Raw genomic sequence first — 25,046 nt, forward strand, 5'->3', positions numbered from 1 at the left:
AGTGCTGTTATATTCTATGCAAAATAAACAGCAACTAAATAAAAAAATTGCTAAGCATGCAGGGAGACATACTATGTGGTGAAAACCAAAAGAATAGAAAATGACAACAGAAAGAGAGGTAATTCACCAAAGGACACAGAAACATCAATTCCAAAGAGCACCTGCACCCCTATGTTTATAGCAGCACTGTTTACAATAGCTAAGCTTTGGAAACAACCCAAATGCCCAAAAATAGATGACTGGATCAAGAAGATGTGGTGCATATACACCATGGAATATTACTCAGCAATCAAAAAAGATAAACACATGCAATTTGCAGCAACATGGATGGCGCTGGAAGGGATCATGCTCAGCGAAATAAGCCAGAAAGAAAAAGAAAAATACCGGATGGTCTCACTCATAGCAGGAATCTAGAAAACTTAAATAAGGGTCCAGGAAAAAGAATAACTATAAGAAAGTGAAAATCAAAATCAACAAACAACTATGAACCAGAGACACTCTATGGGGGGGTGGGGGGCGGGGAAAGGAGGGATCGGGGTCAAAATAAGGGGGTTGCAATTGTATGGGGAATATAACAATAAAATTTAAATTTAAAAAAGAGAAATGCAAAAAAAAAAAAAAAGAAAGAGAGGTAATTGAGATGATGCAGATATTGAGGTGAGCAGACAAGAATTTTCAACTAACTATGACCACTATGGTAAAGAAAAGAGAAGGAAATAGGGGGAAACAAGTTAAAAGGTGAGGAATTCCCCAGAGACTTAAGATCTTTAAAAACTAAATTTTAACAGAATGGAACTTCTCCAACTGGAAAATATAACAGAAAGTAAAAACTCAATGAATGGGTTTCATATCAGATACAGAAAAGGATCAGTGAATTGGAAGCAGGTTAATGGAAAATATCCCAAGTGAAGCAGAGAGAAAAGAATGGAAAGTAGTTTTTTTTTAAAGAGTGAGACATGTGGACACAACAAGGTCTTCCCACCTGCCCCAGGCTTACCCAAGCAAGGGCTCTGGCCTGAGGACTCTGGGCTGGGCCCTGCTACCCAGCCTGCTAGACACCACTGCAGGCCCTACCCCACATCCTCCGCCTCTGGGGTCTGCACCTGAACCCCATTGGCATCCTACCCTCCACACACCAACAAGACCTGAGATCAAATCCCATTTGTACCACTGCCTCCCTCAAGGACTGTGGAGAAGTCTCTTTCCGCGCGGGTGGAGTTCCTCATTTGTGGGGATGGAATGCAGGGAGTGTGTGCTCAAGCCTGGTGCCTCCTTCCTCTGCTGCAGGTGGTCCGCACTCACCCCACAGCCTTCCCAGAGGCACTACGACACTTGCCCCAGGTTGCAAGGCAAGTGTACAATAGAGTCGGCATGAGAACCCAGGGGGCCCCCTGTACCACTGGTGGACTCTGCCCCCCAGCCCTGCTAACCTGAGTGCACGGTCCAGAGTCAGGCCTGAGAAGTCGAAGAAGCTGAGGTACTCCCCGGCCACCAGCCTGCTGAATTCATTGCTGCCAAGAGAGCACAGGTGTTCATTAGAAGTTGGCACAGCAGACAATGGGGGGAGTGTGGACAGAGGGCCCTGCAACCCCCCTAAACCCAGAGACCTGCTCGCCCCCTAGGCCGCCTTCCTCTACTGGCTAGTGGAGCTCTGACCATTCTACCTTGGGCTGGGGGCCATATAATATCTCAGCCGACATCTCCCAGAAAGAGCAAGTCAGCGAAAGGGGAGAGAGGAAGAGTAGAGTGTACCCAGAAGAGGAACAGGCTCACACCCAATCGGGCAGGGCCGTGCGGCCACAGCCACACAGCAGGCATGGGGACAGCAAGAGAGAGGCAGGCAGAGGGCCAAAGGCCACGGGCAGGATCAGGACTTGACTCTGGAGGGTGTGATGCAGCAGGGAGGGGTGAGAGGAATGCCATGTGCCCGGTGGAGGGTGGAGCCACATGGGAGGCTGCAGGAGCAGTGCTGGAGAGCACTGGGGGTGGGGGGGTAGAGTTTGGCGACAGATCACAGGACATGGAAAGGGAACAGGTGTGGGCCACAGCAGAGAAGGCTGCCTCTGGGGGAGCCGTCTGAGCTCAGGAGGAGGCACCAACATGAGAGCCCACAGCTGATTAGGTGAATCCCGACGTGATGGACGGGGGTGAGCCCACAGCGGAAGGGGTGCACAGGCAGCCGGCAGGCAGCGGGAGAGCAGGGAGGCAGCCCCCTTAAACATGGCTGGTGAAGGAGACTGAGAAAAGGAGTTGGAGGCAGGGGTGTCCTGAGGCCTGGCAGAGTATTTGAGAAGACTGCAGGGCTGAATTCTCCCCGAAGAAGAGTGCAAATTTCCACCGGAATCTACTGAGCCTCGCTCAGTGGCTTCCTATTACAGGAGATGTGGGAAATACAGGAGCACGGGAAAGACCGCCATGCGGTGCCACATCCAAAGCAGGGCAGATCTTCAGGACAAATGGCTGTTTCTTCAACAAATACTGGGCATTAAAAAAAAAAGGAGGGCCTCCCCGGTGGCGCAGCGGTTGAGCGCTGGGTTGCGAAGCTGCCCAGGGCCTCTGCAGCGCCGGTTTGATCCCCGGCCACCGGAGGAGGGTCCCACATGGCGCGCAGACCTCCCCTGCCGCCCGCTGCTCCCCTCAGCAGTGTACTTCTGTCCTTCTGCCTGCTCTGCTCCCCACTCTGGTTCTGGTGAATTCTCTCACCCTCCCGCGCTTCTGACTGTACCCAGTACTTGTATAAACAAAACAAATAAACAAACAAATAAATAAATAAAACACGCCTCTATAAAAAAAGTATTAAAAAAAAAAAGGAAACGTGGCACTGAGCTTGGTGGAGGGGGGTGAAGCTTGTGCATGTGTCAAGTGTGAAGCTCTTCTAAAATTATATCATTCTGCAAATAAATGGTAAATAAATAAAAATTGACTTATAAAAAGGAAGAGGACTGGAGGTTGCTGCTTAGGAGAGAACTAAGAGACAGACTGGCCAAATGTCACCAAAGCATTCTGATTTGAACAAATCCACATTTTTTAAACTATCAAAGAAAAGTGAAAAAATGGTAGAGATATAAAGGATTTTTTGTTCATTTTGTGAGAGTGTAATGGAATGATGATTATGTCAAAAATCTTTATCAGTTAAGCAGACATACGAAAGTATTTATGGAATAAATGACAGTGTCTGAAATACACTTTTTTTTTTAAGATTTATTTATTTATTTATACAAGCAGTGGGTACAGTCAGAAGTGCGGGAGGGTGAGAGAATTCACCAGAGCCAGAGCGGGGAGCAGAACAGGCAGAAGGACCAAAGTACACTGCTGAGGGGAGCAGCGGGCGGCAGGAGAGGTCTGCGCGCCATGTGGGACCCTCTCCGGTGGCCGGGGATCAAACCGGCGCTGCAGAGGCTGTGGGCAGCTTCTCAATCCAGCGCTCAACCACTGCACCACCGGGGAGGCCATGAAATACACTTTAAAATATGCGAACAGGGCCTCCCTGGTGGTGTCGGGATTAAGCACCGCACTATGAAGCAGTCTGCAGACTCTACAGCATGAGTTCGATGCCTGGCTGGCCAGGGAGCAAACCACATGGCACAGCAGACCTCTCCTGGCTCGCCCGCTGCTCCCCTCAGCAGTGTACTTCAGTCAGTCTGCCTGTTCTGTTCCCCACTCTGTCTCTGGTGGGTCCTCTCACCCCCCGCATCTCTGGCCTATACCCCAGCTCTTGTATGCATAAATAAATACATCTTTAAATAAATAAATAAAATATGCCAACAAATGGAAAAAAATTAAAAAGCTGTGGCAAGGGGGGCACAATAGCTAAAACAAAAATCAAAAAATGTTGGTAACTGGGGCCTCCCTCATGGCGCAAGGGGTTAAGCACCACACTATGAAGTGGTCCACAGCCTCTGCAGCACAAGTTCAATCCCCAGCCAGCCAGGGAGCAACCCACATAGCACAGCAGACCTCTCCTGCCGCCCGCTGCTCCCCTCAGCAGTGTACTTCGGTCCTTCTGCCTGCTCTGCTCCCCGCTCTGGCTCTGGTGAATCCTCTCACCCCCACCCCCCATCTCTGGCCTGTACCCCAGCTCTTGTATGCATAAATAAATAAATCTTTAAAAAAAAATGTTGGTAACTCTGAAGGTGAGTAACATGTATATAGGGGTTAAATATTTTCTCCACTTTTGTGTATGTTTGAAATTTTCATAACAAAGTTTCATTAAAGAAAAAGAAAGGAGCGGATGGTGTGTCAGCACCGCTGAAGGAGTCGGAGTAGGGCCTGAGCAGCAGCCACCAGATTTAAAGACACTGGCCTGTAAAGGACCCATCCCCAACCCACAACTCCCCCAGGACTCCCAGATGGTGAGTACCCTTCCCCCCAGTCCCAAGTCCAGGGCGAGTGCTTTGGTGGCTTCCACACCTTGAGCTGATCCCAGCAGACAGTGGAGAAAGCAACCCTTCCCCAGCTCCTGGGTTCCAGGCACTCCCAGCCCAGGCCTTGAACCCACTGGGCAGGCCACTCGCCCATCTGACCACTCTGTCCCATAACCATCCCTGGCGGCCCATAACCACACGGCACACCCCACTCCCCAGCACCAGTGGCCGCCCCAGCACCACCTCTCCTCCCTGAGAGCTCAGGTTCTCACCCAAGCATCCCAGAAAGGAAACAGATTTAGGGCAAGACAGGAATGAGGACAGAGGCAGGAGGAGGAGTTCTTGGGGACTACTGGGAGCCCCCAGCTCTAGGCACCTGATGGCAGCCGCTCACACCACCGAGGAAGACACTGGGGCGCTGGTAGAGTGGTGCGGGGGACCCAACTCACTTCTTGCCCAGCTGCCGGGCAACATCGCAGCGCTGGAAGCCCTCGAGGTGGTAGAGGCGGCGGGCCAGCCGGCGGGCAGCTTCACTGACCCCCTGGCAGCCATTGGCCAATGGGTCTGTGCCGCCAGGCTCCAGCCCCTCCGAGCTGCTCAGCTCCGAGTCTGAGTCCAACAGGCCGTCCTTCAGGCTGGGGTCACTGCAGACGGAAGAGAGCGGTAGAGGAGAGGGCTCAGAGGCCCTGGGTGGGGCCGGTAGGTCTCCCCGGGGTTCTGAAAGCCCACACAGGGGCCAGAGTAGGGGAAAAGCTACTCAGGAGGGACACAAGTCAGACTTTGAGAAGAGCCCCTCAGGAGAGATCATTACGCTACACGAGCCCACAGCGCAGGCCCCGGGCCACCCCAGGCTGGGCTCTGGGCATCTGGCTGCAGAGGATGGTCAGTCACCCTGGAGCCATCTGTTCCCTCTGGAACCAGGTCACCCTAACTTGCTCTGCCTCCACGCGGCCTCCATTCCCCCCTCTGCTCAGTGATCTCCCAGCTCCCGGCCTGGGCCCTGCCTCACCTGCCCGAGTTCAGCAACTTGTCCGTGTCCTCATCATCCTCCTCGTCCCCGCCTGGGCCCCGGAGTCCATCTCCGTGGAAGCCGTTGGGCATGGACGTGAGAGACAGGCGACTCAGGACGTTCTCTGAGCGGCTGCTGGAGATGGAGCGCCGCAGGGGGCTGCCCAGCTCCCCATCGCCACCAGCTGCTCCCACGTCCCCCTCAGACCCCAGGTCCCCCATACCTAAGCCAGCACCTGGCTCAGGGCTATCACGCGCCCGCTGCTGAATGAGGGGCGTGAGGGGGGCCTCGAAGCTGACACAGCTGTCACTCTCATCTGTGAGGCTCAGCACATCCAGGGAGTCGAGGCTGCTGTACTGGGTGCCCTGCAGCAGCTCCGACTCCACAATCTTCTCGAATGTGGCACTGAAGCCGTCTCGCACATCCGGCTCTCCAGGGCCACCCAGCCTGCAGGAGGCAAGGACAGGTCACCATCTTGCGGGTCCCCCATTACTGATGCAGGTACTGACCCTGCATCAACTCTCATCTGGGAGCTTGATGGGGGGGTGGGGTGTGAGGGCCGTGCCCACAGACTGCGCCCTGTTTATCCTTTCTGCTAGTATTCACAAGCACTGGGTGCAGGAGGCTGGACTGGGTACTGGGGTGCAGCAGTGAAAATGTCAGGAATGGCTTCACCACCACCCCCACCCCACCAGTGTCCAAGCTACATCCAGCCCACAAAAGCATGGAAGGGAGGAAGGAAGGAAGCAAGCCTCTTCCTCTAGGCTGGCCCAAAGGGATCGCTCTCTGTCTCCTAGAAAAGCACCGGCTCCCCAGGGGCATCACATCTGGCGTCACACCTGGTCATGATTTTGCTGTCCCCACAACTTATGAAGTTCTCAGCCGACCACAGCCCAGCTCTCAGGCCTCACCCTAATGTCGCCTCCTCGGAGAGGCTGATGGGGGCAGGTGACACCACCCGCTACACTGGCCCCTCTCCTTATTCTCCACCCTCAGCTCTTCGTTTTCTCTCCGCCCCTTACAAGTGATACTCCGTCTGCTCCCCGTTTATCCCCGTTCTTCGGTATCACCCAGCTCCCCTCACACAAGGCCAGGGAACAACCAGTCGTTTCTTTCTACTTTATTTTTTATAGACATGTATATTATCTTAATGACTTCTCATCGCTCCCTCACTAGACTGTAAGTGCCATGAAAGCAGGAATTTTTGTATGTTTTGTTCTCTTCTGTACCCCCCGCACCTAGAATAGACCATCCCAGACAGATGAACTGGGGTGCCCCGGGGGCGAACTCCTGCTCAGGTAGCAAGGAACTCAGGATGAAAGAGGAAAGCAAAACTAAAGAAAGTTAAAATAGAGAAGAGAGGAAGAGATATGAGACAAGAAAGAGACAGAGAAAAGAGATACAGGAGCCTCTAAAACAGAGACAAGGAGTAATACAGAGGCACAAAGAAAGAGGGAGACACAGACACCCCAAGAGATACAGACAGGGAGAGGCGGACTGAGCCTGGTCCATTTCAGAGAAATCAAAGTCCATGACTTACAAGACGGACACCCCGCTCTCCCTCCGAGGATCTGGTTACCCTGCCATCGCCCAGTCCCTGCTGTGGAGCAGAGACTGAGTTGTGTTTGGAGGCCTGGGCAGTGCCCGTCCCCTTAAATCATCCCCAATGCAGATGATTTGGTCTCAGTGCACTTCAGGAGCAACACACTGGCTGAGAGAGCATAGGCTAACGCCACTGCCATGCCCCCACTCGAGGTCCAGCGGGAGCTGACCGCAGCCTCACTACGCTTCTCAGGCCAAAGAAGGAAGTGGGGAGGGGATGGAAGTCTTGGAGGTGCAGGACACTGGACGGGGGCTGGGGTGGAGGTCGCCTCTCAGGCCTCCAGGAGGAGGGGAGGAGGCAGGAGCGTCAGTGGCTGCCAAAGCAGATACCAGAGAAGACCTCCAAAATTTGCCCTGCAAAGACACTTGTGCCAGGAAAAATACCCAAACATAAGACAGAGCCCTGCCCTTGGTGGGTTCTCAACTGATGGTCAGAACCATGAACAGCAGGTCTCCCCACCACCACCTCCTGCTCCCCTCTCGCACTCTGGGGCAAACCTGAGGGGTGGCTCTGACAGCACCTGAAAGACCATGAGCCCAATCTCCAAACCTCCACCTGTCCCCACTTCACTCACCCCAAATACATCTGCTGCCTGAGACAACTGTGAGCTCTAAGAAGTCCTGCCCCTTGTGCACCCCACAGCCACCTAGGCCCAGCCTGGATGGAAACCCTCTTAAGAACACGACACCCCCTGCACGCACAGCACCACGCCCAGGAACCCACACTCCTACCCATGGAGATCTGCACACACAGCCCTCTATGCCCACGTGCAGCTGATATGTGCCCCCAAAAATGCACACACCAGGCGCACACATGTCCTCGAGCACAGCTTCACGGTGCCCCCTCTCACTCGCCTACCCAGGCGCCATGCAGCTCAGTGCCTTCGAGATGCCTTTCACAGCCTCCCGGGGTCTTCTAAACATTCCCCTCCCAACCCCCACCTCCTTGGTCCAACTGGCACTTCCAAGATACTGGCGGTCTCCAGCCTTGTTCGGATGATAGAAATGGGGCTGTAATGCCTGGGGGTTGTAATGGAGCGTGATCCTGGTAGAGCTTCTGGGTGGACTGAGGTGAGAAGTAGCTGACCGTGATGAACACAAAAGCCAGCTCTTCAAGGTCAGCCTCAACATTTGGAAACTCATCTCCAGGAAGCAGAGGGGCAGCTGCACGGCCTTCCACATCAAGGCATTCTCTAAGGTCCAGCCTGGTGTAGAGGGGTGGTGCCGCTAATTCCACATGGAAATAGGCCATGATAGCTTGGGAGTTGGGGATAAGAGGCCGCAATAGAACAAGTAGTCTTTTACATCCTTCTACCTCCCCCAAACACCCAGAAACTGGGCAAAAGAGGACATGAAATTCCCATTTTATATATGAGAGAACAAGAGCCAGAGAGATTAAGTGGCAAGGTCCAGCACTGCAGCTGGAAATCTGGTGAGCCCCCACCCCCAGACACCCACTTACCCCAGTTGAGCGTCCTCAGTGTCTGGACAGTGGCCCTTGAAGGTATCATCCCCCTCTGCCAATCCACCAGCCCTCCAGGGCCTGGGCTCTGTTGAATTTTCCAGAATATTTGAATCTGCCCCGAGGGCTAGGCCGTTGATGAGGGAGAGGCCAAGGCTGAGGCCATGGAGGGCCATATCCAGGCCCCTTGGGGGCTCCTCAGTCTCCCCCCGGGTGCTCTGTGCCTCATAGCCCAGGCTGCTGTGGCTACTACTCAGGTCCTCTTTGGGCGCCGCTCCATTCTGGACCCCAGGTTCCTCCACAGGCTCCAGGCTGGGGTCCCAGGTGGCACCGCTTTCCTCGGGCAGTGCAGATGGGAATTGATCCTCATCCATAGCAGTCACTGCATCCACCCTATGTTGGATGGGACACCACTAGTTCTGGTGGCAGATAAAGAAATGAGGGAATAGTCAGACAAGGCAGGTGCTGGGAAGGTGGGGGTCGGGGAGGTCTGAGGCCCAGTGGAGCAGCACCGGGCGGCCTGCCTGGGAACAGGAGCATAGCGGAGATGATATTTTCAGGAACTTCCACATGGAGTCTGGGTCAGGCTGTGGCCTCTTTACTGCCCTACTCAGGTCAGCCCCACTCACCTCTCCCCTGAACCCCAGCTACTCCATGTGCTCCTGTCTGTCTCCCCCCCTTACCTCTACATGCCTCGTGTTCCCCAGAATTCACCAAAGCCCATCGAGGAAACGCCAGGCTGGGAGGAACTAGAGAAGGGTCTAGTGTCCGCTCCAAGTCCCCTTCCTCTCTGCTGGTGAATGATGGACACAAAACCCCAGGCTGACGGCAGACTGAGCCCTTGCCACTTCCCAAGTTCTCACAGACAGCGTGAATTTGTGTTTAATGGAGGGCGCCAGGCTGGGGCTGCCTTTAGAGGGGAAGTTAAGGGGGAACTCAGGGAAATTAAGAGGGAAGGCAGGGCAGCTTTCCATAGCAAAGGCCACCCCAAAGCAGCCAAAGGGAGGCCCCAGGCAGCCATCCCCAAGGCCCAGCATGAGGCGCTGTCCAGGGTGCTGGGCAGGGGAGGCACCACCCTGGCGCCTCACCAAGATTGAGCTGCCTGCGGCTACACCCAAAGCCCAAAGCTCAGGCAGACGGAGCAGGGGGCCTAGGGTTCCCCTCCACACCCGGGTGCCCAGAGCTGTCCCGGGCTTCACGAGGGTCTCATGAGGAGTCTGCCAAGAGTCACCCCAGGGAGATCACTAGAAGGGAGTCGGGGCCTGCTCTACCCATCTCACTATGCGGCCTTGTATGAGTCCAGGTGGGGTCTCCTCACCGCCCCACCCAGGACAGCTCCACTCCCCTCTGTCCCGTTCTTGGTGTTTTCCTGGAGGCCCATTTTACCTGCCACCGCCACGCTCGCTCCTATCTAACGGAGCAAACCCGCCCTCATTCCCTATCCGGCCTAATCCCAGATGGAAGACTGATGGCCTTGCTGTGGCTCTCTCCTCACGCCTCTGCCCCGGCTCCATTCAGCCTCAGCTATTCCTACGCTGTCCCCATCGCCCCCAGTGACCCCTGCCTCCTGAGACGCAAGCCAGCTCCTTCAAACAAACATCCTACTCCCCTCTTCAGCGCCCCTTTGGAAAGCGGGTGCTGGGGATTCATGAAGGCCGGAGGAGAGGGGCTGCGGCCTTGGAGCTGCAGCAGAAGGAGCTGCAGGTGCAGCGTCAGGAATTTCAGTGAAACCCACACTGCCTGCAACCGCCAGGATCACCTGAGGAACTTGTTAAAATCCAGACTGAGGCCGTCCCCCAGATCTCCTGAACCAGAATATACAGGAACGACTATGGTGATCTACTGTTCTCACAATAAAGCCAGTTTGGGAGACAGTCAGTTAGAATGAACTGGATGAACCTCACATTTAGAGCAAAGGAATGTGGAAGGTGAGTTACTTCCCTGAGGATCCAGGGCACTTGAGGGGGATTCTACCACCGCAGGACCACTTAGGATTAAGTGAACCCTAGGTTTCCAAAGGGCATGGAGGAGAAGAGGGCAGGACAGGTAGGGATCTAGGGCCCCAGCACCCCCCGACCCTGAGTGCCACCTCCTAAAGTTTTGAACACCTCATGAGAATAAGATTTTTCTGCAAAAAAAACACCGCCACATATTTTTTAAAAATCTGTAGAGCTGGGCTCTAGAATATCTGGGCCCCGATGCTAGGACACCAGGGACCCCAAGGGGCTTGACACTGAGTGAGGGATTCTTTCTGGTGTGCCCTAATTCCCTGCTGCTGCAGTTGCTATTTCAATCTGTTCCCTTTGGTTGTGTACTCAAAGGAGGGAGAACAGGAGGTCATCTCCTCAACCAAGACTCCTTGGGAGTGGGGGAGCATTTAGAAAAGAAAGAGGAGGGAGAGTGGGGCCTCTGGCCTGCTGCCCAGGTTCTAGTCCTCTGGCCTGCTTTCTCGCCCTGGGGCCCGGATAGGCACGGGATCTGAGGCGCAGGGCTTCACCCCACTCCACTACGGAGCCTGGAGCTCCCACTCCCAAGCGCAGAAGCTGAGCCGAGCAGGGTGAGATACCCCCCCACTCTGGTAGGGGTGCTGCCTGAGCTCCCTGTGAAGCCTGAGAGCTTTTGAGAGATTAAATGGTTTTACCTGATGTGCAGGCTATGCCGGCCCCACAGCCAGGATTGTGGACAAATCAAGTACCTCTAGGAGCTCATCACCACCCACCCCCAATTTCCAGCAGCTGCCTCCGGCTGGCTCCAACCCTACCTGCCCTGCCAGGTCCTCCTGCAGCTGGGAGCAGAATGGAGGTTCTGCCAACACCGGGCACTGGGCCGTGTCCTCGGCTTCTGGGGGCGGACAGACAAGGGGCAGCATTGAGTTCCACTCTGGGCGGGGGGCCCAGAGTCCCTGCTAGGCCAAGGCCAGCTGAGCCCACAAATAGCTAATCCAGGACCCCCTCTGTTGCTGAGCCCATTAGAGGGGTACATGGAGGGGGCTTCAGGGCAGAGGTGTGAAACAATGCCCTATGTCCTCACTCTAAACCACCACATTCCCTGGTGCTACCCCCATCTGCAGAATAGGGATAACAACTCTGCCCCCCTTCCTCAGGGCTAGCAGGAAAACTTCAGATTGTGAATGCAGGAAGAGCTGAGACCCAACAAACTCACTGCAGAGGTCAGAAAATGGCAGCTATGGTCCCCTTTTTTTCACCAGCACATTTGAGAGAAGTGAGGAAAACGAGCCATAGAAGCAGGAAATGCTTTGCTTGGAGTCACACAAAGAGAAACTGCTTCCAGAACTCAATAGTAGCCTCCCTTTGCACCTGGGTGGCCTGGAGGTGCAGATTCAACCCCCAGTTTCCCAGGCTCTCAGCCAGACCCTCCCACGAGACCAAGGGCTCAAACCTTCAAGCAGGAGAAGCTACCCAAAGCAGGAACCCTGTCCCCTCTGGCCCTGATAAAAGCGGGGTGGGGGGGTACAGCTGGGCCACCAGGTACCCATCCCAAGGAGAGGCCTGCAAATGACAGATGAGCTGTGGCCAAGATCCCCTGCATCCTTTCAGTCCGAGCCAGTCTCCTCTCCAAGCAGGCACTCCTGCTATCCACTGCCCTTGGGGTGACCTTGAGCTCAGCAGTCTCTTTTCTGGCACCGACCAAGATAAGGCCCATGATGATAGTGGAACCCTGGCTGGGCCAGGGCGGAATGCCAAGCCAGGAATTTTCTGGGTCCCAGCTGCTCCTGAGAAAACCCTCCCTCCCCCCAATATCCCCATGGCAGCTGAAGTGAGCTGTGAAAACACAATTGCATCATATCCCTCCCTCACTATTAACCCTCCAGCAGCTTCCGTCACCCGTTCATTAGAATCCAGTCTGCCCAGCACGGCCTAGAAAGGCCCTGCCTGAGCTGGTTCCCTGTCTTCTCCCCACCCCCACCCCATGAGCCACACTGGCCTTCTTTCTGCTCCCTGAGCGCGCTCCCACCTCAGGGCCTTTGCACCAGCTGTACCCTTGGCCTAAAACACTCTTCCCCTGGATATCCAAATGACTGCCTCTTCTGTCATGCAGTGTTCAGTTCTCCAGTGCCTCATCAGAGGGCCTCCTCACCCTCCACTCATTGCTCCATGGAGAATCATATCTGCTGAGCATCACTTGGCAGAACTGAAACACCCTTTTCTATTGTTTCAGTATCTCCTGCCCCCCTCACTAGAATGCATGTTTAGTGAGGGTGGAAACTCTGTCACATCCACTGCCATCTCCCCAGAGCCTAGGACAGCACCTGACAATCAGTGGGCACCTTTTAAATATTTGGTGAAAAGATTATGTGGAGATTATCATCGTCCCCACTGAAGGCAAAGGTTGACAGAGGTGAGGCGCAGGCTCACAAAGCTGGGCAGTGGCATGGCTGGCATTCTGGATCATTCAAAAGATAACCTCTTACAGGGCTTCCATGCTGGGATCCTAGGCAGGGGCTGTGGGGTGTCTGAGGAAGATGCAAGAGGAAGGTGTCCGACAGGGAGGTGTCCAGGGTCCAGCATGCTTGAGGGAGAATGCACAGATGTGGGGCCCGTGTGCTGCTTGCGAGGGAGCGCATGGTGCAGGCAACACGTACACACACCCACGCGGAGGAGCCAGTCATGAAGCAGCACTCCTGGGTGGTGAGGTGGTAGAGAGGAGGCTCCAGGCCCAGAGGAAAGGTCTGTTTGAAGTAGGGATTAAAACCACTCAGCTTTGGGGGAAGCCAGGGTAAGAAAGGGACCACTCAGTGCTTGGGGCTGGGGAAAGTGGTGAAGACACACCCACTGTCATGCCCAGTGGCATCAGGGAGCTGGGTGCGTGCAGGGGAGATGAGGGAGCACAGGCCCATTTGGTGCACTAGGACACAGGAGGCAGAGCTGGGGGAGGGTCCATGCTAAGAGCCTGTGGGATGCCCAAGAGGGCTGAGAGCCCAGCCACGGTATGTGAAGGGATCTAGGATCAGAGAAAATCGCTCTGGAATGTCAGCATAGAGGCAGAGCTGAGACCACGGGTGTCCCCAGGAGGAACTTGGGAGCTGGGATACTTGAGTTTTGCATCCAATGAGTGGAGGTGCTCGGGCTAATGAAAGCTCTCTCTGGCCTCATCGCCCCATGTGCACCAAAATTTCTGTTTCCAAGTTGAGGGCTCTCGGAGCACCTGTGGAGCTGTGGATCCTGACCCAGGCAGATTCTCACACTGGGGCACAGCATTTGAGTACTTGTTGAGAGACTCATGGACTCCTTAGCCACTGTCCCAACCCAGACAGACCCAAAGACCTCCTGGACAGAGAACGCTCCATGAGGGATTCTTGACAAGGAAACCCAGACCTTTCATTCTCAGACCTATTCCCTGCCCCCTGGGAAGCCACCCTAAAGACCATCATTGACCCTCCCTTCCTTCCCCCACATTCCTACACTGACCAACTCTCTAGCTCACCCAGAATTTGGCACAAGGGCTGAGATCCTCACACACACACTAGCACACACAAGGGCAGTTAAATAATATCAATGAGAAGGGCTCCTGTGCAGAAAGTGCTGAGCACAGACCTTGGTGAGCTGCGCCCCCCACCACCCGCTAACACTGGCTGGGCCAGGCTGGGCGCTCCATGACCCCATAGGCCCCAGACAGCATGGCAGCAGGCAGTGGGCAGGAAGACCCTTTGGTGGGGTCCCTGGGTCACACACTCACCAAGCTCCCCCAGCCCCTGCCAGTCAAGGAGTCTGGGAGTAGGGACCTGCCCGTGGTCCCAGGGCTCTACACTACACCTCCCTTGGGCCCAGGGCATGCACCTCCTCCACGATGACATGCACTTTCTCCCAGGATGACATGCAGGGGAAGTCCACCCAGGAGCCTTGGGTGCTGCCCTGCCCCCACACCCCAAAGCAACCCCAAGCCCTCCTAATCCACTTGGTCTTCCCAGCTTGGACCACCTTGTGCAGCAACAAGGGCCTCAGACAGGCACAGTCCAGGTCGGCGGGCCAGCGCGGTCACTACAGAGTCAGGAAGATGAGGCTTCAAATCCCAGCTCCGCCGCCCTGGGCAGCAAACACACGCACCTCTCTGAGCCTCAGTTTCTTCTGTGAAACCAGGAGTGCTAACGCCATCTGCCTCACAGGGCTGCAGGGACGACGAAAGGAGAAAGCGTGTGTGCAGTGAGGGAGGCGGGCTGCCCGCCTGCACTGGGGTGGACTGCACAGGAGAACAGCAGCCTTGCAGGACCCTCAGCTGACCTTGGCAGCCTATCAGGTGTCCAGTCTGAGTGGGGAGGCAGGAAAAAGACGGGAGGGACCAGGAAGTGGGTCAGAGATAGTGCCCACTCCAGACAGGTGAGCACCTGCAGCGCCAGCTGGGCTCACTCCCGTCTCTCCGCGGCAAGGCACGAGAACCCACAGGCGCCAGGCAAGGGCCAGGGCCACGAGTATCCTTAAAGGGTGATGTCAACTTGGGGCTAGTAAGGAACCAGCGCTGCTCTGCTTTCGTCCTCTCTTTGGCCTCTGTGGAAGCAGCACTGCCTTGGGGTCTAGAATCTTCCTTTGTCTCTTGGCCAGTTGGATAGGCAAGGTCCGGGGGATTGGGTGTTCATTTGCATCATATCTGCATGTGCCCCCAAGCCTGCTGGGACATTCAGGGGCCCCTGGGCCCAGCACTACAAAGGTCATGCCTTGACACCTCCTGGCTTGCTTCTCTCCCAAGCCCCCAGCCACTCCACTTGGCACCCTCATTTGCTTGGCATTTATATACATCTGTATGCCAGGTGGAGAGCTCTCAAAACTAATGAAATTCACTGTCTTGTGCTGTCAAATCCCAAATGATGTTTCCAGCTGGCGTTCCTCCTCCCATGGCTCCCTGCAGGGTGATCCCTCAGTCGCTTGGGACACCGAAGGCGAGGCTGTCCCGGTGAATGGAGTGTCCCAGTGAATGGAGTTCATGTCCACCGCACCTGCTCGGCCTTCCTGGAGCCTCAGGGGCACCTGAGGCTCACCCTGTTTCTTGAGTCACATTTGACCCATGAGCCTGTGGCCTGAGAGTTGAACTCCAAGAGCCACCACAGACTAGTCCTCCCAACCAGCCCGACCCTGGCCGGGTGCCCCAGGACTCAACCCTGGGCACCTACCCCCACTCTGTTTCAACAACCAAGTGTGGTCAACCAAGAAATTCCATCCTCCCTTCCCTACCCAACTCCCCCCAACCCCCCAGTCTCTAGATCCTCACACTCTCCGTCCACTGCCCACGAGGAGCCCTTCTCCTTCTCTGCCTCCTCCCTGTGACCTTCCCTCCCACCCTCTCCCCAGACTCCTGACTATGCAGCTGCTCCTAAACCTTCCTAGCTGAGTCCTCCCCTCCCTCTCCTGGTCCCTTCCTGTCTCAGCACAGCTCCTGGTTGAGGGTGGGCGGCGTGTCAAAAGGGCTGCAGGGGGCCTCTCTGCTTGCACCCCACTGTCCACATCTTTAAACTGTCCTCCCGCTCACCTTAGCCCACTGAGGGGAGATCAGGGTGCCGGCAAGAGCCTCACCCTTTGACAGACAGCACTTAGGGCAGGGCAGGGGAGTCAGGAGTCACCAGCATTTGGACCCATAGCCCCAGAAGGATGGAGTCACCCCTCCTGGGAAGGGTGAGACAGGCAGAGCAGATTTAGGGAGGCCACTCAGGAGCTCGGCTTCAGACAAGTCAAATTTGAGGTGTCCGGCAGGCATGAAAGTTGAGATGCTGAGAAGGCTATTAGGGTTGAGACAGTGGTCAAGGTTTAGGTCTAAATGTGGGAGCTGACAGAACAGAGGTGGTACTTAAAGCCTCAGGACTGGCAGGGATTGGCGCAGGAGCAAGCACAGATAAGGCAGGGCGGCCGTGAGAGAGCTGAGTCTGAAGCACTTTGATGTTAAGTGGTTGAAGGAAAACAGGAGAATGGCTGTCCTGGAAACAAGGAAAGTATTTCAAGGAAGAGGGAGAGACTGAGTGGGTCAAATGCTTCAGATAAAGATGAAAATCACCAACCGGATGTTGCAACGTGGATGTGACTGGAGATATTAGAAGGTCAGAGAAGTGGTAGGGGGTGACGGCCCACCTGGAGTGGCGTCGAGAGACAGTGGAGGACAGGACGTGGAGACAGAAAGTCTACACAGCCTTTCTGGGGAGTTTTGCTGTAAAGGGGGATAGAGAGAGGCATAGCCCGGAGAAGACAGGGAACCCCTTTTTAAAACAAGAGAACCGGGCCCGCCCGGTGGCGCAGCGTGTTGAGCACAGTGCTATGAAGCTGTCTGCAGCCTCTGCAGTGCGGGTTCGATTTCCAGCCGGCCAGGGAGATTCCCACATGGCGCGCAGACCTCTCCTGTCTCGCCCGCTGCTCCCCTCAGCAGTGTACTTCGGTCCTTCTGCCTGTTCTGCTCCCTGCTCTGTCTCTGGTGAATCCTCTCACCCTCCCACGCCTCGGGCCTGTACCCCAGCTCTTGTATAAATAAAATAAATCTTTAAAAGAAAAACAACAAGAGAACCAACAGCAAGGTGGGACATCCAAAAAAAGGGGGAGCTGCAAGGCAGGAGGGGCACCGGCCAAAGTAGGCGTGACGGGCCAGGCCAGAGCACAGCAGAGGGCGGCCTCCACCCCATGGCAGGAGGAAGGCCGAGCAGGGCGCAGGTGCTGGCAGCTGGGGGTCTGCTGAAGCTCCTGTTGCTCCTCCTTTCTAAAAGAAGCAGGAAGCGGGCCTCCCCGGTGGCACAGCGGTTGAGCGCTGGGTTGCGAAGCTGCCTGCGGCCTCTGAGACACCGGTTCAATCCCCGGCTGCTCCCCGGCCACCGGAGGAGGGTCCCGCATGGCGCGCAGACCTCTCCTGCCGCCCGCTGCTCCCCTCAGCAGTGTACTTCGGTCCTTCTGCCTGCTCTGCTCCCCGCTCTGGCTCTGGTGAATTCTCTCACCCTCCCGGCTTCTGACTGTACCCAGTGCATGTATAAACAAAACAAACAAACAAACAAATAAATAAATAAATAAATAGCATGCCTCTATATAAAAAAAATTTAAAAAAAATTTAAAAAAAAAAAAAGAAGCAGGAAGCGATGTCATCAGCAGTGGCTGAAGATAAGGAGGAGCGAGGGTTGAGAGAAGAGAAAGCGTGAACTGGTCACACGGCAGGGCTGAGGGGGTGACTCAGGACTGGTGGGACTAGCAGACAGCACTAAGGACCCGCCTGAGCTTGACAGTTTTGAACTTAAGGTGAGAGCAGTCGGGGGTGGCTTTTCTCAGTCCCGTTAGGCTACACAGGTGCAGATGTGGAGGGAGCAGGGTGTTAGATTTAACCAGGGCTGGGGTTTTGCCAAGCAAGTGCGAAGAAGCAGAATGATGTAAGGGATTGGGGGGTGGTCTGCAAGGGGTGGCTGCCTCTGACGCTGCTGGCCCTGCTCCCAGCCTCCCTAGGGCCAGCGCCTTAAGAGCTCGCCATCCCTCCCCTGCCGCGGGCCACGTGTGGCCGTCCCTCTGCCCTCTCCCAAAAGGAGTCTCGGAGGGGACGGCCACGGCGGCAACCAACACCCTGGAAATGAGCTCCCCGCGCTGCTCTTCTGACCTGAAAGGCCCCTTAGATCTCACAAATTCAAAGCTGCATCCGCCACCAGCCTTCCCACCCTCCAGTCAGACGCCAGCACCACCCTTCCAGCCTCCCATCTCTCCTTACTCTGTCCTCTGCTCTCCATCCCATGGCGACCACGCCCCGGGCCACGGGGCCACCACACCCCATAACCCGATGCCTACACTCGGCAGCCCCAAACCCAGTGCCACAGTGCTCAACCACACCAGGGCCCCCTGACTGGCCTTTAGTGCCATGTGAGCCAGCCAGTCCCATCCCATCCTCCTCACAGGCCTCGTCCAACACTTATACCTGCTCCATCACGCCCCTAGGCCACGAGCTGGCCCACATTCTGGTTTGAACCCACCTCTTTCTTCCCCTCCCCCTGTCTTAGGCCCCTCACCACTTGCCCTGGGCCTCTTCCCTCCCCACCATGGCACCTGCCTGCACTGAGTCGCACCGACCCACACCCCCGAGGCTGTGAGCGCCCCACCCCAGGCCCCTGAAGTCTGCTAATCCAGCCCTCTCAGCATGCGGGCTTAGGAAGGGGCTCAGGCAGTTTTACGGCCCTCGTGCGTGGATGGCCAAGTGGATGAAACTTCTGGAGGTGGGAAGAGCGAGGAATGGCACTGAAACAAAGGGGCGCCTTACCTTTGTTAGCACCACCTATTATAGGACGAGCTGACAACTGGTGTCCGCTGCGGGGACGCGCTGAGGACACATCACCTAGGGAATATTCTTGCCAAAAATGTTTAACCTGAATCTCCTCAAGAGAAGCAATAAGGCAAATCCAGAATGTGGGGCATTCTGCAAGATGACTGACCAGGCTCTTTAAAACTGACAATGTCATAAAAGATTTTAAAAGGGGGGGGGGGCAGAAGGATTGTTCCAGATTAAAGGAGACAAGAGAGATCTAATCACATGCTATGTGTGATCCTTGATCCAAATAATTTTTAAACAGTTATAAAGGACATTACTGGGACAACTAGAGAAATATGATGTGGATTACATATTAGGCTAAACTGCATCATTGCTGTATTCCTCGGGTATGCTAACAGGAGAGTCATTATGTAGAAAAACGTCCTTGTCTCAGGAAATCCAGGCTGAAGTACTTAGAGGTTGTGATACCTACAACTTTCTTTCAAAAGGTTCAGAGCCAGAGAAACAAGTGTGGTGGAACGTCAACAATTGGCAGCTCCACTCTCTAGTGGGAGGGCAGATAGGGGGGTGTTCATTGTACCATTAGATTTGACAAGACAAAGAGTGGGAGGGGCCATGGAGGGAGACAGGGCAGGGCTGCAGGCACAGGGGTCAGAGGAGAGGACAAGCCGGCTGTGGGCCTCCCCTGGGCTGGCAGCCGCGGGTACCCAGGTCCAGGCAGCCCCGGAGTCCCTGCCCTGATGACTTGCCACCTGCAGGGGGCCAGGCCCACAGAAGCCAACTTATCTGTGAGCGGAGCAGCCAACAGCCAGCCAGGAGGGAGACCAGCAGGGCCAGCCTAACAGGAACACAGGCCCTACCCTACCTCTGTCTGAGCTGTGGCAAGGAGCCAAATCTGGCCAGGGCCTACCCTCCCCCCAAAACATCCCTCGAGGGGTGACAGCCTGAGTATATCCTCCCGTGTGAGGAGCCAGGCTAAATATGGAGCCTCAGACATAAGATACTGCTCAAAACAGATTTTCCTGGAAAAGACCATCTGGCAAAGGATGTCTAGAGCATCGTCTGTCGTGAGAGGCAGTGTCACTCTGCAAGCCGACATCCGGAAGGGAATACCTCGATCCACCACCTCTCTAGACTACCCCAGTGTAATGCCTCAGTTTCTCCCCAAGGTCTCCCCCTTTGCATCAGATGGAAAGGCACTCAGTCACACCTCCCTCCTAACTTGCCTCCGCAGAGGAGATGAGGAGGAGACTGGAGACACAGATGTGGGCATCAGATTTGCCCAGGCAGGACTCCTGATCCTGCCTCTTGGTAATGAGGTGATTTTAAACCAGCAATTTCTCTTCCCTGAGCCTCAGTATTCTCCCCCACAAAATGGAAACAATAGTTACACCCCCTCTAAAGGTGCTGTGTGTGCATGAGAGAACTCAGCATAGTGGCAGTGCTCAGACATGGAAGCCGGGAGAGGCGATGTCCCCCAGGGCTCCTCGCCCCGTGCTATCAAGGGCAGGAAGTCCTTTCCAGCTAGCTTGGCTCCCTCCTTTGAGGACAGACCCTTGGAGGCACTGCGGATCAGCTTGGGGAGTTCACACCCCATAGCTATCGGACCAGCCAAGCAGCAGGAGGAGCATTCAGTCCGCACAGGGCACTCCTGGGCAACAAGGTTCAAGTCACCCAGGCACTGAGTGCCTGCAAAAGGCAACAGCAGAGACCTTCCAAGGACAATGCACTCAACCTTCTACAGTTATCTGAGCCACCACCCACCTACTCATCCTCACTGGGTGGGAATCCTGTGATTCAGGCCACAACCTGGTACCCCGCCATATTCCCCTCGAGGACAGAACCTCGCAGGAGCCCACTCAAAAGCCTCGCACCTTATCCTGGGGAAAAGGGGCAGTTGGAAGAGCAGGGCTCACCTAGGGCAATATGAGGTGGGGCGGGGGGGGGCAGCTGGCTCATTTTACTGATTCAGAAATTCCCAGGTCACTGAACTTGTAGGTTCCCTCAAAAGTGGGGTTCCTAACCTACCAGGGGAAGCAGCAGAAGAATGACTTCCAGGGCCAGGGATTGGGTTGGAGGTGGTTCTGATGCCCTCACCCACCATCCCCTCAAGTTGCCTGAGTGCCCCCAATTAAGCAGCTCTTATTTCCAGGACCTGGAAGGAGGTGGGAACATAGCAAAGTTCACATGTCACTCCCCAGACCAGGGCTGCCCAATGGCCCTGGCCAAACCCCAGCCCTCTCCCTGCTCCCCATTCACCTGCCCATCAAGCTGAGCAGGGCTTATCCTGAGCCGCCAGGATCTCAGATCCTCTTCCATTGTGGCTGGTGCTTCTGCCCCCAGTTCTCTCCCAAGGTCCCCTGAGAAAGCCCCAAGACAAAGGGGTGGCTGAGGCAGTAGCCCCCTGGGCCTTTGCTGAGACAATATCCCCAGTTCTGACTCAGGGAACCCCCAGATCCTCCAGGGACAACAAGAGTCAGAATACCTCCTCCTAGGAGGGGGCCAGTTGGGGAGGGCAGTCCCCATATGTTGTCTCTGCCCCACCCCAGTCCCAGCAGCAGGCTCCAAGGACCCCTCCCTCCCTGCGGCTGCCACGGCCATTACAAGCCTCCTCTATGAGCCTCCTCGGCCTTGTCCTGCCTGCCACGCCCCCAAGCAAACCCCTGCTCTAGCGGTGGAGCCCAGAGCCAGGGAGGCCTGGATGCGGAGCCAGGCTGTCAAAGTTGGGAAACTGGAAACAGAAATAAATCCTCAAAGCTGCTCTGTGGTGGAGGTGGCTGCCGGCAGGCCCCGGCACCCAACACCCTGGGCTCTGGCCACCAAGCTGCCACGGGCCCCCCCGTCAGCACACACATACACCTTCAAATTATACAAAAGGGAGGATCAGGAGGCAGCGCCCAGGAGACAATCGGCTGGCCTCGAGCCTCACCGCGGGCTGACCTGGGGCTCTCTAAGGTGCTCCCACTCCCCGGCCCAGACCCGGCCGGCCCGGGCTTCCTCTCCCAGCCCCATCTCCATGACAACCGTATCCTTGGGATGCTCCCGCCACCACGGAATTAATCTGGAAATGTAGCTTTGTTAGCAGACCCAGGCTGGCGGGGCACGGAGGGCGGTACCGCCACCCGGCAGGCACCCCTCGCGGCAGCCCCTCCGGGCCCCCGGCCCAGCCCGGGAGGGGCGGCGTCCGGGACACGCGGGCCGGGGAGACGAGGCGCCCCGCGCGCCCACTCACCGCTCCAGGTCCCGGTCCCGGGTCCAGCCGCTCACGGCGGGGCCATGCGGAGGCCTCCCGTCCCTCTCCGCGCCGCCCAGGGGCTCCCGCGCCCGCTCGGGTCCCCTCAGGTGGCGGAGCCGCGGCCGTGGAGACGCGGAGCCGCGCTGGGGGCGGGCGCGGGCGGGGGAGGCGGGGGGCGGCGGCGGGAGGAGGAGCGGGCGGGGCGGGGCGGGGCGGGGAGACTGCGGGCGCCGGGCGGGGGCAGCCGGGCGGGAGGGACGCGGCGCCGCGGCCGCCCTGCCGGCCTCCGGGCGCCCGGTGCGGAGGGGCGAGCCGCGCGCCCTGAGCGCCCCGGAGGTGCAGCCCGTCGGCGCCGCGCGACCGCGCCAGCCCTTTAAGAAAGTGGGGGAGGGGCCGCCCGAGGGTCCGCCCCGCCCCGCCCCGCCCCGCCCCGCCCCGCCGAGCCCGGTGGCCCCAGCTGCCCTCCCACCCCGGGGACCCGGCCACCCTCCCCTCCCCACGGCGGGACCCCAGGGCCGGCCCTGAGCCTCCGCCCGCCTCCGGGGAGGGAGGGTGCGTGCGCCTCGCGGGTCTCGGAGCTGTCGTCGGACTCGGGCCCTCCCCGCCCGGGGGCTCTGGGGGGGTGAGGGGGGACTGCGTGCCAAGGTGGCCCATCTCCGGGGGAGGGCGACGGTGCCTCCGCACCCGCCTGCCCAGGCAGAGGGAGAGAAAGACCTGGAATTGGGTGATGAGGGGACAGAGTTGGAAGGAGGGTGCAGGGGACAAAGGGAGGAACCCTGAGGGGGACGGGTGGGGGGTGGGGAGGGAAAGGGCCTGTCCAGTCAAGGATGCAGAATCCCAGCACAAGATCAGGGGGAGGCTGCTCTGGGCAGAGTGTTGGGTGCTCTGGGAAGGGGAAACCACCTCCCAAGGGACCTGCCCCACCGCCCCTCCCTCATGCTCTTAAGGACCTTAAAGTCCTCTCCCCATCTCAGGACTCTAGATCTTAAGGTGGACAATATTATATCCAAGCTAGATACCAAGAAGAACTTCCCACCTGCAGGCTCCTGCAAGGCACGACTCTACCTCTCAGGAGGTAATAAAGGGCTCCCACTCATAAAACTCTAGGGAAAACTGAACAGGGTGAGCAGGCCTTGCCCCAAAAGGGAGATCCAGTTACAGGCTACAGCCAGACCTGCCTCCAGAGACCCCTTTCCTCCCCTCTCTTTCCACTCCAGCCTGCAGAAGCTGTTCTCTACACTCAGCTCGCTCCCACCTCCACCCTGTGCATGGTCAAGTCTTGATCCTGCAGTGCTCAGTGAACTCCTACTCAATCCTCAAGTCCCTGTTTAAATGTCCCATCCTCCATGAAGCTTCTCTGATCTTCTTTCCACCCATACACACCAAGTATTAGAGACCCTCTTCTTCGGCAGCATAGGATGAGAGAAGAGGAAGGCTCTGTTGACATAGAGGGGTGCCGGATGGCATAAGAGGGGCAGGATTTGAACTATGCTGACCCCTTAGAACACCCCTACTGTCTATTTTATAGATGAGAAAACCGAGGCCCCAAAAGCATAAATCACTTGATTAAGGTTCCAGGAGGTCTAATCCTGTAGACTTAGCCAGGCAATTAAACAGCCTCACCTCTTCACTACCCATCAAATCCTAGGACATTCCCACATAGCCCAGAAACCAGGGGTCCACACTACTGCAGGTGCTCAGGATCTTCTGGAAGGGCACAGCTCAGGAAGTTCTCCTTGCTACCGCACGCTCTACCTTCTGCCCTGTCACCTGCAGGCAGGGAAGGGAGCAGACAGTGGGGATAGGGGATGTGTGACAGGGTTTTGCTTCCATCCTCCCCAACCTGAGACACCCATGACCTCAAGTCCCAGCTGCAGCACTTTTCTGACCTTCTGTTTCCTCATCTACCCAGTGAGGGTAACAGCCCTTCTCATGGGGCTGGGGTTGGGGTGGAAGCAGCTGATGCATTCAGTGCCCACACCCCCAAGACCCACTCAAGAGGCCACACTCATTGTTCACTTGCAAGGAGTGACTTATGTGTGGAGTGGATTATTTGAACTCTGTCCACCCCAATGGACTGTGAGCCCCTTGAAGGCAAGGTCTGACTTGTCCGCAATGAAAATTCGACGCCGAACCCAGAGTATGGTTGATACACACAAACGGGAGGGAGGGAGAGGATCTCTACTCTATCTGGGCTAGGCTGATGCCCAGAGCCTGGGATCTGGCCTGGATCTACGCCCCACAGCTCTGGGGGTACAGTGAGCTAGCGAGGAGCCAGGAACCCAGGGTTCTAGGGTGGCCTCTGCTGCTTGCTCCCTGGTCCTCTTTTCATGTGAGGTGGAGCTGGCCTAAAGGCTGTCATGAGGCCACCAGTGGGTGCTGTGTGAGGGATGCTTTGGGTGCTATGGACACTGGACAGAGGGTTATTGTTATTGGCCCTTGTAGCTACCTGAATGAAAACAGGGTCAGCGTCCCCCCAACCAGCAGCCAAATGCTCTGTACTCCCCAGCAACCCCAAGGAAAGAAGAATCACAGCTTCTCCCCGTTCCTCCCAGGCACTTCCCTTGCCTCCTCCCACCCACCTGAAGATGAGTCTCAGGAAAGCAGGGCTGGAGGCCACACCAAAGATTCCCTCCTCTGAGGGGTGTCAGTTTGCGGCCCGGTCTTGGCTGGTGGCCGGGAAGGCACACAAGGTGCAGGAGGCCCAGCAGCACTGGCAGTCAGCACCCCGGGCAGCAGCAGGGAGCACAGTACCCCACCATTCACCCCATCACAGCCTCTGCCTGACCTCCTGCCTCCTCCAGGAAGGGCCCCCCTGCTCTTCCCAAGCCTGCACAGGTGGGGCACCCAGGTAGGAGGAGCCAGGACCTGAGACCCATCAACCGGACAAAGTCATTTCCATCCAATTCTAGGCCCAGAGGAGATGGGGCTCAGAGAGCCCCTGAAACACCCACTTCTCCCCTCTTCCAGCTGGGAGACTGAGGCCTGGGGTATGGAGGGGGCTGGCAGGGGATCCCCAGGCCAATTCTTCCCCCGCCCCAGCCCTCGTGCTACTGTGAGCCTAGTCATGCTCCCCCCCCCCTTGCCCCCTCCTCCGGGGGGATGAAGACCTCCGCCCACCTGCCCCGTCCTCCCCTGACACTTTCTACC

At 56.7% G+C, this 25,046-nt stretch overlaps 1 protein-coding gene across 5 annotated transcripts in view; it reads right to left on the reverse strand.

Moving 5' to 3' along the window:
• Positions 1 to 21,973, reverse strand: part of PSD2 (pleckstrin and Sec7 domain containing 2) — a 44,288-nt gene extending 22,315 nt beyond the window's left edge. For 3 of the 5 annotated variants that reach the window (XM_054694328.1, XM_037509165.2, XM_054694329.1), the window contains exons 1-5: positions 21,894 to 21,973; positions 8,438 to 8,856; positions 5,374 to 5,820; positions 4,814 to 5,008; positions 1,431 to 1,511 (exon numbers count right to left, since the gene is read on the reverse strand). In XM_054694328.1, the coding sequence (XP_054550303.1) occupies positions 1,431 to 1,511; positions 4,814 to 5,008; positions 5,374 to 5,820; positions 8,438 to 8,811 (1,097 nt within the window). In that variant the 5' untranslated portion in view covers positions 8,812 to 8,856; positions 21,894 to 21,973. Of the gene's footprint in view, positions 1 to 1,430; positions 1,512 to 4,813; positions 5,009 to 5,373; positions 5,821 to 8,437; positions 8,857 to 11,198; positions 11,279 to 14,502; positions 15,616 to 21,893 lie in introns of those variants that run through there. The other 2 variants (XM_037509166.2, XM_054694327.1) reach the window with 2 other exon arrangements.
• Between the last annotated feature and the right edge of the window lie 3,073 nt (positions 21,974 to 25,046).

Source organism: Talpa occidentalis, unplaced genomic scaffold (assembly GCF_014898055.3).
Source record: "Talpa occidentalis isolate TD23 unplaced genomic scaffold, MPIMG_talOcc4v2.1 talOcc4.13, whole genome shotgun sequence".
Taxonomy (NCBI): domain Eukaryota; kingdom Metazoa; phylum Chordata; class Mammalia; order Eulipotyphla; family Talpidae; genus Talpa; species Talpa occidentalis.